Source organism: Enhydra lutris, unplaced genomic scaffold (genome assembly GCF_002288905.1).
Source record: "Enhydra lutris kenyoni isolate GAN:26980312 unplaced genomic scaffold, ASM228890v2 scaffoldscaffold26, whole genome shotgun sequence".
In the NCBI taxonomy this organism is placed as follows: Eukaryota; Metazoa; Chordata; class Mammalia; order Carnivora; family Mustelidae; genus Enhydra; species Enhydra lutris.
The window spans coordinates 26,667,403-26,682,441 of record NW_019154110.1 but is presented as its reverse complement, the minus strand read 5'-3'; the positions used below and the strand labels follow the sequence as shown (position 1 = coordinate 26,682,441).

Genomic DNA, 15,039 nt, shown 5'->3' with positions numbered 1-15,039 from the left:
TCTTCAGGACATAGCGGCCAGCGCCCCCCAGGGGCAGCGGTTCAAGAGAGAGTGCCAGACAGAAACTGTTCTTTGTATATCCCTGCCTGGAAGCCATTGTCAGAGAATCACTTCTGCCCCGTTTTGTTTATGAGAAACGGATCGTCTCTCTGACCCATATGCAAGTGAGGCGTGAAGTTCCGCCTTGTTAAAAGAATTTGCAGCCATATTTTAAAGACCCCACACGTGTGCTCTATAAGCATCTCTTACTGTCAAGCAAACCTCCCCCTCGTCCTCCCCTTCCCTTGTGCTTCATATTTTACCCCCCCCACACACACACTTGAGCCATCTCTGGGCCCTCACTGGCCACCTATACTCACGAGAAGCCTCATGTGTTCCTGGTAGCTTCCTACAGCTGTACCTGCACGTCCGCAGGCCTCCCGATCCCATGTGTTCTCTGCTCTCACCAGGTACCCCGGCTCAACATTCATGGACCATGTGCTCCGCTACCAGGATACTCCAGGAGTAAAAATGATCGTGGTTCTTGGAGAGGTGAGTTTTGGTTTGTTTTTATTTTATTTTATTTTATTTTTCTGACTCTAAAAGTAATGTGTGATCTCCGTTTTTGGTTTGTTTTTTTAATGCATGCATTTTGGTTATATATGACTTAATGTGCCAGTCGCTGGTAATCCCGCTCCCTACGCTCTGGGGCATAGAGGCCATCGCTGTTAACACTGCCATGTCTGTTCCCGAAAAACTTCTTGACTCTTGGTGGCGAAAGATACTCTAGGACCAATTAAGAAGCTGCTCCGGGATGACCTTGGTCTCTTGGGCAGTGCACAGCTGGAGCAAGAAGTGCACTTTTTTCAGTTTGGGAGAGTCTTATAACCCCATTCCTTGCTTGTACACCTGAGCAGGTCTGATCCAAAATCATCGTATACCCTTAGATGGGGGAGGGGCGTCCCAGGGACTCCAGAGGACACCCACTCCCCGGTTACAGTTCTCCCTTGCATCCTGTCTTAGTCCTGCAGGCTCTTATTTGGCCAGGGCCCATGTGTCTTCATCTTTAGCTAAGGTGTAATTCGGGACTCCTGGAGCCTCTGACCCCTGCCTGACTCAGGCAGATTTTCCAGCGGCAGTGCTGCCCACAGCAACTCGGGACTGAGTTCCACTGACTTAGGGGCCTTTTCTTGTTCCCTGTTCCTTGGCAGATAGGGGGCACTGAGGAATATAAGATCTGCCGGGGCGTCAAGGAGGGCCGCATCACCAAGCCCGTGGTCTGCTGGTGCATCGGGACCTGTGCCACCATGTTCTCCTCTGAGGTACAGCCCGGGCGGGTCGCTCCTGGCTGGGTGGACCGGCGGGGGGGGGGGGGGGGCATTCGAGGTGAGCCGTGTGGTCCCCTGGTTAAGCAGCTCGTTCCTCCAATGCACATTTATTACTCCCTGCGTTCCTGTAATATCCAGCTGGGACCCTGCTTTCTAGGAGGGTAAGTCCACTGGAGGGCGGGGGGCAGCCATCAGCAGGTGAAGGCCAGGACAAGGCTCTGAGTTCCTGCTTGGAGCCGCCACACTTCGGTCCGGAGGAGCTGAGATGGCTCCACAGGGAAGGTGAGGCCTGTGCTGCATCTGAGGTCTGAGGAGGGGTTTGCTGTGCAAAAGGGAGGTGGAGAAGGAAGAGGACACATGCCAGGTGCAGAGCTGGGGAGGGGCTGTAGAAGAAAGCCTGGTTTGTTCCGGACGGGAAAGTGCCCGGAGCCCTACAGTGAGCACAGCAAGGACGGGCAACCAGTACAAACACTCTCCAAGTCGCCTGCTCCTGCTGGGTATGGCCCGTCAGGCCGCAGCCCCAGGACTCCAGCTTAGAGGACCCTCTGTCTTGGAGATGGCCCATCCGTGGTGATGAAACCGGGGTAGCAAAGACTTGTCACCAATCAGTGATCAGTAGAGGGGGCAGGCTCCGAGGGTGAGGGCTTGTACAGGCAGTGTGTGTGCTGTGTACGGATGAGGACAAGACTAGGCCGTGAGGCTTCCCGCAACTGTGCCGATCCCTTCGCTGAAGCCCACACCCTTCCTGCCAGTGAGCCTGTCACCCCGTTCTTTCTCCCTGCACTGCCTGCCTTGCCCGCTGAGATTCCTACCCCCCTCACGGTGGCCGTATTTGTGCCTTCCTTTGAACCAACAGTTCCGTTTCTACAGATTTACTCGAGGGGGTCTACGTGCGAAAATATTTCAAAGTGTGGGTGCAAGGATACCTGTGATGTTGTTGTGGCAGGAAATGGAACGACCCAAATGCAGGTCAGAAGGTGTTTGTCACCACGACACAGACAGGCAGTAGAAAACCCAACAGGCAGGACAGCGAGGTGCAGCTTGACGTGTTTAAAAGTTTAAGTTATATTAGATTAAAGAAACGGGATGCGGTAATGTGATTTTATGTAATAATTATGTATGTATTTTTTTTTTCCCAAGTAAGTAAAAGGAGAGGAGCAGGTTACGGAATTGCGCCCATCCCTCAGGCATGACCTCTGCTGTCACAGGCTAGAATCAGGTCTTGGTGGATCTGTGTGACCAGGGCAAGTCCTTTGGCCTCTCTGTGCCTCAGCTTCCTGGGCTATAAAATGGGCATGATTGCGGATTGTTGTGGGGCTCACATAAGAAAGTAATGGAAAAGGTCTGGCACCCATAGTCTTAGCAAATGCTCCTTTCCATTCTCCAATTCACTGATTCCATGAAGCTCTTCCTGATTCTCTTTCTTCTTGACTGCTCTCCCCTCCGCCTCAGCAGCCAAAAATATTATGTCCCTCCCCCTGCACTGTTTCTCTTAATCAGCTCTGCATTACTAGCCCTCCACCTCCACCCCCCTGCTCTGCTGAGGACATTTCCCAGCAGGGCAAGGACCTTGCTCTTCTGTTTCTGGCCGCGCACCCATCATCACCCCAGGGATGAGACAGGTCCTCAAGGTGTTTTATTTTTGTTTTTCAATTAATTTAAAACATTATAGAATTTCAAGCATACACAAATGTAGTGGAGTACAGTAACTGCCCAGCTAATAAGGGATTTTTGATTTCTTAAATAGGTCACATGACCTTGCAGAACTTTCTCCCCTATAGAGGAGGTAAGATAGTTTTGCGACAAAATCTCCACCTGTAGGCAAGCAGAGACAGCTCATCAGGAAAACTGAATTAAGAACCGAGCAATGGGAGTAGAGAACAGAGGTATTTGTTAAGGGGGCATTTTTCAGAACTACGTTCCACAAAACACTGGTCCTGTAGCGTGGGTCAACAAAACGAAACAAAAGCAAACCAAAGCAAACAGAAAGGGGAGCTTCTACAAATTAAGAACTTGGAACATAATCTTCCTTTTAAAAATGTTGGTTTTGAGGAGGCGCCTGGGTGGCTTAATCAATTAAGCTTCGACTCTTGATTTCAGTTCAGGTCATGATCTCAGTGTCAGGGGATCAAGTCCTGTGTTGGGCTCTACACTACTCAGCACGGACTCTGCTTGTCTCTCTCTCTCTGCTCCTCCTCTTCCTCTCACTCTCTCTTTCACAAATAAATAAAATCTTTAAATTCATTTTGGTTTTAGTGTTGAGGAATCTCAGAGTTAAAGAGACTAGTTTGACTGCCTTGAACCCAGCATTTTCCATGAATTTGAGTACAGAATCTCTTCTCCTTCCCACCCCATCCATCTGTGCAGATCCGGTCCTATAAAGAACGCACTGGGAGCCTCTGCTTGAAAACTTGTGTTTTTCGAGCGTTGCTAACAGCAGCGGGTTCCTGACCTTTTAGACAGTTAAGGCCCCTTTGGTTCTATGTAGTGGGTAAGAACCCAGGGAGAAGCCACACTGCCTGGGTTTGGATGCTACCGCAGCCTACCCGTGTGGCCTTGGGCAAGTTACATCACCCCTGCGGCATTCCGTTTCATTTCTCATTGGAAGCAGCCACAGCTCCTGGGAGATGAAGTGAGTCAGGCGTGCGGACAGTGTCCAGATGTAGTGTTACTCAAATAGCTCAGATGTACTGTCATTACCCACCTCAACCCGCCCTGATCCGGGTTTTGTACCACATCTCATATGCTTAACCTCATTTTCCCCACTGGGTGGCCAAAAAAGACACAGTTACCCTGTAGCTCTCCCCATGGGCTTTCTCTTCCCTAATGCTCCCCTCCTGTAGCGAGTCACCCCATGCCCTTGGATTTAGAGTTCATCTTACCGCATGCTCGGAGGGGAGGGGGCAGGTGCTAGTTGGCTCCAGGTGGTTGTTGCCATGTGGGAATAGAGACCTACAGACTTTTTATCTTTCTTATATTTATTAAGATTTATGTACTTTTATGGAGGGAGGGGCAGAAGGAGAGAGAGAATTTCAAACCGAATCCACACAGCACGGCCACGACCCTGAGATTATGACCTGAACTGAAACCAGGAGTCGGATGCCTGACTGACTAAACCCCCAGGTGCCCCTACAATCTGACTCTTTAAAAAGAAGCTAGAAGGGGCTTCTTCTAGGGAGGCTCAGTCAGTTAGCCATCTACTCTTGGTTTCAGCTCAGGTCATGATCTTATGGTTCTGGGATCGAGCCCTGAGGTGGGCTCTACACTGAGCAGAGAGTCTGAGATTGTCTCTCTCCTGTCTCTCTCCTGTCCCTCTACCCCTCCCCCTGCTGGTCTCTCTCTGTCTCTCTCTCAAATAAATAAATACTTCTTTAAAATAGGTAAATCAGGTGGTTAAGCATCTGCTTCGGCTCAGGTCACAATCCCAGGGTCCTGGGATCAAGCCCCACATCGGGCTTCTTACTCGGTGGGGAGCCTGCTTCTCCCTCTCCCTCTGCCTGCTGCTCCCTCTGCTTGGGCTCTCTCTGTGTCAAATAAATAAATAAAATCTTAATAAAAAAAAAGAAAAAAATAAAATAGATCGTTAATAAATAAAAGAAAAAGGAGCTAGGAATTTGTATTTTTACATGAATTTTTTTTCTTAAGATTAAACCCATTTTGTAAAAAGCACATACAAGACAGTCAGATCCGTCTGTAAGGTCAGCTCGGCCTGAGGTTGCCAGCGTGTCATTTCACTTCTCACAGTGGCTCACAGCTACCTGCTGTGCTCCATCCCACCCCCACCCCTCCCGGCTGCCACAGGGAGATGGGCCGCCAGGCTTTGTGTCCTGGCTCCCCTACGCAGCAGCTGTGTGACCCCCAGGAAGCTTCGGTGCTTCGGTCTCTTGGTCTAGAGGTCGAGAGTCATTTGGCATACCTGTTGAGCAAGGCTGCGTGAGGCCTGAATGAAGTGATTCACGTGGAACATGGAGCAGGGTCTGGCCTGCAGTGGGTACCGACGTTCCCAGGAGCCTTTTTTGTCCTCTCCTTTCGGGGTTTTACAAGCCCAGTAAAGCCTCTGCCCTTGGCCTTCCAGGTGCAGTTTGGCCATGCCGGAGCTTGTGCCAACCAGGCTTCGGAAACTGCAGTAGCCAAGAACCAGGCTTTGAAGGAGGCGGGAGTGTTTGTGCCGCCGAGCTTCGATGAACTTGGAGAAATTATCCAGTAAGTGGACTGTGGGGAGGATGCCAGCGTCCGGCTCCCTTTCCATACCCCCCCGCGAGGATTGGAGCCTCTGTGACACAGAAGTGTCTGAAATTCCTGGTCCCCTTTAGGTGACGAGTGCAACTGTACAGATGGTCTGAAATCTTTTCTTTCTTTCCAGTTTTTGTTTTATTTTGTTTGTAGACCTGGCCATTCCAGGCCATTCAGACTGGTATTAAAACATGCTCGATTTCTGAGCCTACCTACTTGGCTGTTCTGTAAATAAGAAATGAGCACAGAAACGGTTAGAAGGTGTCACCTCTGATTGGTAAACTGTTATTGGATAACCCATTGTATCTTCCCATTCCTCCCCTCTGTCTTTCCATAGCCTCTAGATTGCTTTCTGTAAAGCTCTGTGGGGTTAGTCGGTGGGTCTTGGCCAGAACCAGTTTTCCTTCAGTTCTCAGGAATCCAGCTGGTGTAAGGCACTGCCAGGAAGGGGGGGAGCGCAGAGCCAAAAAACCTGGAGTTTTGGCGTTGGGTGGAGGAGCATTCCTGGGATGGCTTAGCAGTGCCCAGAAACATAAAAGTCCACATGGCTGTCTTCTTACCTCCCCTTCCCTCCCCTCCCAGGTCTGTGTATGAAGATCTTGTGGCCAAAGGAGTCATTGTCCCTGCCCAGGAGGTGCCGCCTCCAACCGTGCCAATGGACTACTCCTGGGCCAGGGTAGGTGCTGCGGAAGCCTCTGAGGGTGGGTGAGGCAGGCTGGGAGGCCAACGGGGTGGGCTTTGAGTTGGCTTGGCTTGAATCCCTGGAAACCTGGTTGCCTTAGGGCAACCCTGTAAATCACTGCTCTGGCCTCCAGACCCTGTCTCCGAGGGCTGCTCTACTCCAAGGGCATCAGAAGAAACCTTGACGATTATTCTTGGATTCCAACTCCTCCTTATGAGCTGGGAGCTTGTGAGCTAGCCACTTCTGACCAGTTCAGGGCCCAAGAGGGCGAAAGGCAGGGTGTCTGTCCCACCAGCCACGTGGCCTGGCCTGGAAACAGGCTGAAAAGAGGCAACGTCCCCTAGAGTTGTTTACACTTGATCGAAGGGGCGTCAGGGTGAAGCAGGGAGTCTATCTACTCTGCCTGCTCATCTCAGCCACAGAGATGAAAAGCTAATGTTCTTAAGACACAGGAACTCTCTGAAATCAGTTTTTAAAAGACCAGTAGGAAAAATGAGTAGGAAATGGCCTTTCAACATGAAAAAATAAATGCTTAACCTCACTCATTAAAAGGAGCCAAAGCAAAAACTGCCCCTTTTGGGTCAACAAAGAAAAAAATTCTTTGATAGTATGTTGTGTCTGTGTGGGTATAGGGAGACTGGTGCATTTATCTGTTAGTGGGGGGGCTGGAACCGGGCACAACCCTTCTGAAAGGCAGTTGGGTAATACCAGATTTAAAAGTACTGGCCCCTGGGGCTCCTGGCTGGCTTGGTTGGTTAAGTGTCTGCCTTCAGCTCAGGTCATAATCCCGGAGTCCTGGAATCAAGTCCCATAGCCCGCTTCTCCCTCTCCCTCTGCCCCTCCCTCCTGCTCGTGCACTTGCTCTCTCTCTCTCAAATTAAGAAAATTAAAACTTAAAAAAAAATAAAAATAAAAAAGTGCTCACCCCTGGGGCACCTGGCTGGCTCTGTCAGTGGAGCATGTGATTCTTGATCTTGGGGTCATGACTTCAAGCCCGCTGTTGGGTGTGGAGATTACTATCAAAACAACAAAAACAAAGAGTGCTCACACCTGATTGGATAGCGATTCCATATCTCAAAGCTACTTCAGGGAAACGCTTATGCCTTCACACAACTGTGTTCAAGATTTTTCGAGTTAGGGCACCTGGGTGGCTCAGTTAAGCATCTGCTTTTGGCTCAGGTCATGATCCCAGGGTTCTGGGATCGAATCCCTCTTCGGACTCCCTGCTCAGTGGGGAGCCTGCCTCTCCCTCTCCCTCTGCCTGCTGTTCCCCCTGCTCATGTTTCCTCTCTCACTGTCTCTATCAAATAAATAAATCTGTAAAAAATTAAAAAAAAAATTTCCAGTTAATGGTTATCAGTGGAAGAATGGCCCAAATTGTGGTTTTGTCATATGATGATGTGATACTGTATAGCAGCTAAAGGAATGAACTAGATCTATGTTTGCACCGACTTTCATGGAGCTCAAGTTCATTGAGTAAATAAGAGTATTATGGGACAGTATGTCATGATTATGAGAAAAATGTATGTATACCAAAACAGTGTTTTGTATTCTCCATGTGTTTTCGTATATGAACAAAAGTAGAGAAAGAAAGGCCAGATAGATGTCCATTAAACTGACAAACATTAAGACGGAAAGGCATTTTTAAATTAAAATCAATAGGGCCCTTTTCTGTAGTGCTTAGTACTGAGATTGCAGAATGTGTGCTCCGGGCTTGGAACACACATATATTATTTAAAAATTCCAAGAAAAAAAACTTTTTTAAATCTTAAAATTGATAGGGGATAACTGGAGAAATGGGCCTAGGTAGAGTTGGCAATGATGCCCCAATGTGCCCCAGCTCTGGAAGCTAGGAGTTCAACCCAGTCCCTTTCCCTGGCTGAAGGACAGCTTGAGGGGATCCCTTTTTCACACAGCCACGTGCCTCCTCCCATTTTGGTGGGGGGTTGGCAGCCGAATGTAGAATGTTAGAAACATTCCCCTTTAGAGTCATTCTTGCATTTCTTAGCCAGTGGCCTTGGGTTGGTTTCTGAGCTTCCTCTCCTCTCCTTAGGACACATTTGTGGGGTGAAAAAGGAACCTGTGGATAGGAGTTGTGGGTGCCCTGGGCATGGCACTCCTATTTTCTACAACCCAAACCAGATAATAAAAGGGCTTTTGTATTTCTTTCTTGGGATGAGTTGGTCTGAGGGTTGCTACTTGGCAGTCAGAATTTAAGACCTACCTGAGACGTGAGTTCTGTGGTCACATTGTGCTGCTCTCCCCTTCCCCTGTCTCTGCTCAGGAGCTGGGCTTAATCCGCAAACCTGCCTCATTCATGACCAGCATCTGTGACGAGCGAGGACAGGAGCTCATCTACGCAGGCATGCCCATCACTGAAGTCTTCAAGGAAGAGATGGGCATTGGTGGGGTCCTTGGCCTCCTGTGGTTCCAGAGAAGGTGAGGTGTGCAGGGTCCTGCCATCTGTGACTCAGAGTCAAGGATTTTCCTCTGACCAGGGAGTGGGGGTGAGCAGCCTTAGGGAATATGTCCAGGATCAATCTTCATGGCCACAGATCAATTGCAAGGCCAGAGGAAAGAGATACCAGCTGTCCCTAGGTCTTCCAAGGACAGAAAGGCCAGTCTCAACTAAGAAGTAGAAAGCAATGACCTCATCAGGGATCTTGGATCAGTCCCTTGGTGCTTTTAAAGAAATGAGACAGAGTAAATGTAGGCCTCTTGAGAGAAAGGTCTGGATGGCTCTGGTAAGTCAGAGAATGCAGGCCTCACGGAGTTCCTAAACAGGCATGAAGTACCTCGTACTGGGTCCTCTCTTATCAGCCTGTTAGAAAAAATGGGTGTCTCTGCAACTCCCAAACTTAGCCCTCCCCTGGGCCTGACAGTGGGGCAAGGGGCCAGTGAGTACCTGATTCACAGAGTCCTGGTTTGGGGTGGCACTGGGCAGAAGGCCAGGTCAAAGTCTTGGTTTATGTCATGCCCTAAGCTGCAGAGATGGATCTTGGTCCAGCTCTAGGCCCTTCCTGGGAGGAGTTCACAGGTTGTAACACCTGAGCGGGTTTCCCTGTCTGCTCTTGCATCTCCAGACTGCATTCTTAATCAGAGGGGGGGTTGAACCCTGCAGACCTCCGGGGCGTCCTACCCTGGGAAGGGGACAGTAGTCTCACTTCTCCCTCTGGCACATAGAGGGATGCCACAAATACAGGTTACATTCTCTGGCAGTAACTCAACGCTGAAAGCCAGTGCCTAAAGAAGAATTTTCAAACCATGGCGGCTAACTCTGTTTTAAAAGCAGTATTTGCAGGGCACCTGGGTGGCTCAGTCAGTTAAAAGCCTCTGCCTTCAGCTCAGGTCATGATCCTGGGGTCCTGGGGTTCTGGGGTCCTGGGATCAAGACTGGCGTTGGGCTCCCTGTTTAGCAGGGAGTCTGCTTCTTCCTCTCCCTCTGTCCCTCCCCTGACCCCATGCTTGTGCTTGGCGCTCTCTCTCAAATGAATTAACAAATACTGCTTTTAAAGATTTTTTTTTTTTTTAATCAACAAGTTAGGAGATGCTCAAGAATCTGCAGGTTTTGCTGTAGGATTGCATGATACAGTATTAGATGTGGGTTGGGAAGTTGCTAACCTCCTTGAACTTATTGAGGGAGGATGGGAGCAAGTAGGAGCTTGGCTCTTCAGGTCAGTGTAGCTCCTGTTCAACTACTCGCCTCTGTTCTGACCCTCCTCTTAGTGCCCCTTTCCTCCCCCTCTAGGTTGCCCAAATATGCCTGCCAGTTCATTGAGATGTGCCTGATGGTGACAGCGGATCACGGGCCAGCCGTGTCTGGGGCTCACAACACCATCATCTGTGCTCGGGCTGGGAAGGACCTGGTTTCCAGCCTCACCTCGGGGCTGCTCACTATTGTGAGTACTGGCATCCTGGGAGGTGAGAACTGCAGGGGACATGTGCCTTTGGCAACATGCACTTGGCCGCCGTGGGGTCCTCGAAGGAGCCTTGGAGTGTCAAACCACATGGCAGGGCAGTTTGGGGCATGCCAGATTGGTCTGCGATGCTGAAGGAGGCTCTTCCAGCTCAGGGCAACGTGGGCTTGCTTGTCCTACAGGGGGACCGGTTTGGGGGTGCCCTGGATGCTGCTGCCAAGATGTTCAGTAAAGCCTTTGACAGTGGTATTATTCCCATGGAGTTTGTGAACAAGATGAAGAAGGAAGGAAAGCTGATCATGGGCATCGGTCACCGAGTGAAATCAGTAAGTTGTGACTCTTAAGGACGAATCTGCAGGTGGATGGTGACGGGACAGCATTGTTCTAGCAGGGAACACCCAGGCTCCTGACTCATAACCTGCACAGCTTTGGCTGTGTTGACAGCTGTCAATGATAAGACAGCTATTTTTCCATTATAATACAGAATGCCCTTAAACAGCTTTGCATGAGGATCAGAGACACTGTTCCTTTCTGAGGAACATTCCACCCAGGCTTTGCAGCCACAGTGACCTCCTCCCTTAGCAAAGAGACATGCTAGCTAAGTATGGACTCCAGAAAGGGAACAACCCAAAAGCCTGAATGTGGCAGCAGGGTTCTGACTGTCTCCGAAAGAGGCCCTGCACTGTGGACTGGAGCAGCGCCTTCTACTTGGGAGCTGGAGGTCACTGTAGTATTGGGAGTCGGCCGGTGCCTGAACGCTGATCAGTTATTGCTTAGCCTGGGTCTCTTAGTAGATGGTGTGGCCCCAAGCATGGCAGGTCCAGGGCTTTCCTTAAAATTGCAGGGGTGCTCTGCTGCCCCACACCAGTAAGTGCTTGCCAGTTGAAAAAAGAACTCCGCTGAACTTTGTCACAGCTTGATGAGGCTGCTGATTAGTGGGCAGCATGGTTAGTGGCCAGAACCGAAGACTTTCGGTGGGAGAGTAGATGAGCGCCAGCCCCCTGCTGCTTAAACAGAGGCCGCGGCCTATGGCAAATGCAGTTAACATCTCCAGGTCTCAGTTCCTTGTTGGTACATAATAGACTTTAGAAACCTTAAGCCCCATAGCAGTGTCATCACCTGTGCTACATGGAATCCAACACGTGGGTCAGGTCCCTGAAACTCACCTTCCGATTGTGATATAGTCATTTGTGTTCGTCTGTGGCGGGAGCCCAGACATGTCTCTTAATAGCTGTATCAGGGTAGGTTCCTCTGTAACTTTGGGTCACTTTCTAGATAAACAACCCAGACATGCGTGTGCAGATCCTCAAGGATTACGTCAAACAGCACTTCCCTGCCACCCCTCTGCTTGACTATGCGCTGGAAGTCGAGAAGATTACCACCTCAAAGGTAAAAGAGAAAATGTCCCTAATTCCCAAATCATAGCCTGTGGGTGCATTACTTGGGGGAAAACAAGAGCCAGCCTACATTTTTTTTTTTTTTAAAGATTTTATTTATTTGTCAAAGAGAGAGAGGGAGAGAGAGCAAGCACAGGCAGACAGAATGGCAGGCAGAGGCAGAGGAAGAAGCAGGCTCCCTGATGAGCAAGGAGTCCGATGTGGGACTCGATCCCAGGACGCTGGGATCATGACCTGAGCCGAAGGCAGCTGCTTAACCAACTGAGCCACCCAGGCGTCCCTAGCCAGCCTACATTTTGATTGTGCAGCCAAAAATCAAACCTGGTTTTCTGGGAAATTCTATTTCTGTTGCACTGCTAAGTTCAGCAGATACGTATCCCGTTTCAGCGAGGTGTTGGGTCCTCTGCTAGACATTGGGAGTTAAACTGACACTTCCTCTCCTAACCAGCTGGGATGTTTTGGTGGGAGGTTTGTAAATTGTGGTCAGGATCTGTAGTTAGGTTAGTAGTAGTAATTGTGGAAATTTACCAAGAGAAAATGAGAAATAATAAGTGCTTTGAATTTTTTGTCTTCCCAGAAACCAAATCTTATCCTGAACGTAGACGGTTTCATCGGCGTTGCGTTTGTAGACATGCTTAGAAACTGTGGGTCCTTTACCCGGTGAGCTCTTAACAATTACTGATGCCTGTAGGAAACTGCTGTTTCCTACCAGCTCTTTTTTTTTTTTCCTTCCAGTTCTAAAAGACGTGAATACTAATTACAGAGAATACATTCGAAAATATGGAGAGGCATAAAGAAAACAAAAATTATTTCTACTCTTACCACCCAGAGCACCCTTTGTCTGCTTTGAAACCAGAGAGAGCTAGTGTCTCGTTTGAGGGCAGAAGTTGTACTGCCTGTGGGGAGGAGGGCGGTCATGTGAGCCATTTTAAAACCACAGGTTGATTGTGTGTTACAGGGAGGAAGCTGATGAATATATTGACATTGGAGCCCTCAATGGCATCTTTGTGCTGGGAAGGAGTATGGGCTTCATTGGTGAGTTGGTAGTTGTTGCTGTTATTGAGAATTCAGTTTTGGGGGAAAAAAAAAGAATTCAATTTGGGGGCACCTGGGTGGCTTAGTGGGTTAAGCGTCTGCCTTCAGCTCAGATCATGATCCCAGGGTCCTTGAAATCCAAGCCTTCGTGGACTCCCCACTCAACACAAAGTCTGCTTCTCCCTCTCCCTCTGCCCTGCCCCACCATTCGTGCTCTTGTGCTATGCTCGCCCTCTCTCTCTCTCTTGCTCTCGCTCACTCTCAAATAAATAAAATACTGGGGAAAAAAAAAAAAGAGAAGAAGAAAAATTCAGTTTGGTTTGGTTCCCCCCATGGTTCAGCTATAACACTTACCTATCTGGCAAGTTTCTACGAGTCACATTATCTCCATCATTGTTCCTAATCCTTCCTTTCTTACTTTAACTTCCCCTTATTCTTTGTTCCTTTGTTCTCGGACAGGACTGACTGCTAGTCCAGGAAAACAGAATGAAATCTAACCGTTGCCTTTTACCCAGGCTGCCATCCACTTATGCAGTGGATCTGGATTTACTTCCTCTTTTTTTTTTTTTGGTATTAGGAAGATTTCTTGTCCTTATCCTCTCCCCATTGCCAAACTTTTAACAGACTCAGCAACTCTTAATCAAAAGATGCCTGGGGCACCTGGGTGGCTCAGGCCTTAGTCCCAGATCCTGATCCCAGGGTCCTGGGATCCAGCCCAGAATCAGGCTCTCTGCTCGGCGGGAAGCCTGCTTCTCCCTCTCCCACTCCCACTCCCTCCGCTTGTGTTCCCTCTCTCACTGTCTCTCTCTGTTGAATAAATAAATAAATAAATCTTCAAAAAAAAAAAAGATGCCTTTGCTCCATATTTCAGGACACTATCTCGATCAGAAGAGGCTGAAGCAGGGGCTCTATCGTCACCCGTGGGATGATATTTCATATGTTCTTCCGGAACACATGAGCATGTAATGAACCAGGAACCCTGTTGCTGTAAAGTGAAGACAAGAACTCCTCCCCTGGGAAACAAACAGTGTGCAGACAGCTGGCACGGGAGCTTGCTCTAGGATGGGCCTGGAATGTCAACAGCCATGGTGTACAGGCACTGAAGACAGCCACAGGCTAGCACTGTTCAGTCCACACAAAGAAGCTTAGTATTTTTTTTATAAGCATAGAAATAAAAACCAAGCCAATAAATTGTGACTTTTGCTCTGCTACATGCTGTATTTATTACATGGAAGCATCTAAGCACTGTGTAAGGATCGTGTTTTTCCTCATTGTAAGGTGTTATGATGTTGCTTTCTTTTTTCCATTAGCTAAAAAAAAAAAAATTTTCCCCCTTGGAGGAAGGGAATGAAACTTTTAAGACATCAAGATACCGTCAGTTGAAAGTATCCCTAATGTCTTATTTTTCCACTTCCCTTTCTTCCTCATATAACCCGAAGAGCATTGTGTTAATCTGATTTTTAAAGATCTTTTTATGTGTTACGTGTTAAGGGTTTGTTTGGTATCTCACTGAAATGTACATTGCAGACCAAACTCTGCTTATGTCAGCGGGATGGGACCATTGCATCCTTAGCCATTGTCAAAAAATACGTGGAGTGGTAATTTAAAATGTAAAGTTGTAACATACGTATGTTTAAAACAAATGCCAAGCGAAAAGCTGTGAAATGTCTTGTGTCTTTCGTTCTCTGTATTTATGCAGTTGTTTTATCGGTCTGTTACTGAAGTGTGGGTTCAAGGACTCATCTCCAGCCCATTGGCATCTGTAATTCACCAAGATTCTGGCAGCTGCCACCTCTGTCTCTTCTCTATATTACCAGTTTGGTTTCAATAAACTATCAGTAACAATGAAGACACACTACTGACTCATGTCCTCCATATCCTTCCTTCTGTATTCCTTTGAACTATACAGTTTTCTACATGTCATTTTTAAAAATGTTCATCCACCTCTTCATACATACACACACATAGACACAGAAAGAAAGAACTAATCAAAACATTAGCTTCAAAGAAAACCCCTTAAGGGGGTTCCTGGCTGACTCAGTCAGTGGAGCATGGGACTTAATCTCAGGGTTGTGAGTTCAAGCCCAGGTGTAGAAATTACTAAAAAAAAAAAAAAGTGAATATGAAATTTAAAAACAAAACAAAAACCCTATCTTCTCCCCTAAATCTGTACCTCTCCCTTTCTCAGTGAAGAGGAACCAAAGCTCTTCCCAGATACTCAAGGCAAAGAGAGTCATCCTTTCCTCCACTTCTCTGGTTGCCACCTCCTATGGGTTTATCCTTTCATTATCACTCTGATCCATCCATATCTGGTCTAACTAGTGCCCCTAGTGCCACTTTTTCATTATTTCGTGATATCTTAAAACACTCATCTGATTGAGCCACTCCCTTGCTTAACCCCCTGAAGTGGCTTCTATTCATCTTTTTAACAAGTATGTATGCAACAGTAACTATGGATTACTACGTAA

General features: G+C 48.2%; 1 protein-coding gene across 2 annotated transcripts in view; it reads left to right on the top strand.

The window, feature by feature from the left end:
* The window catches only part of LOC111151216 (ATP citrate lyase), a 42,469-nt gene extending 28,043 nt beyond the window's left edge, over nt 1-14,426 (top strand). For both annotated transcript variants that reach the window (XM_022509010.1, XM_022509011.1), the window contains exons 19-29: nt 450-531; nt 1,191-1,301; nt 5,383-5,510; nt 6,123-6,216; nt 8,507-8,661; nt 9,971-10,121; nt 10,322-10,465; nt 11,415-11,528; nt 12,114-12,196; nt 12,495-12,571; nt 13,443-14,426. In XM_022509010.1, coding sequence (XP_022364718.1) covers nt 450-531; nt 1,191-1,301; nt 5,383-5,510; nt 6,123-6,216; nt 8,507-8,661; nt 9,971-10,121; nt 10,322-10,465; nt 11,415-11,528; nt 12,114-12,196; nt 12,495-12,571; nt 13,443-13,537 — 1,234 coding nt within the window. In that variant the 3' untranslated portion in view covers nt 13,538-14,426. The remainder of the gene's footprint in view (nt 1-449; nt 532-1,190; nt 1,302-5,382; nt 5,511-6,122; nt 6,217-8,506; nt 8,662-9,970; nt 10,122-10,321; nt 10,466-11,414; nt 11,529-12,113; nt 12,197-12,494; nt 12,572-13,442) is intronic.
* Nucleotides 14,427-15,039: the final 613 nt, after the last annotated feature.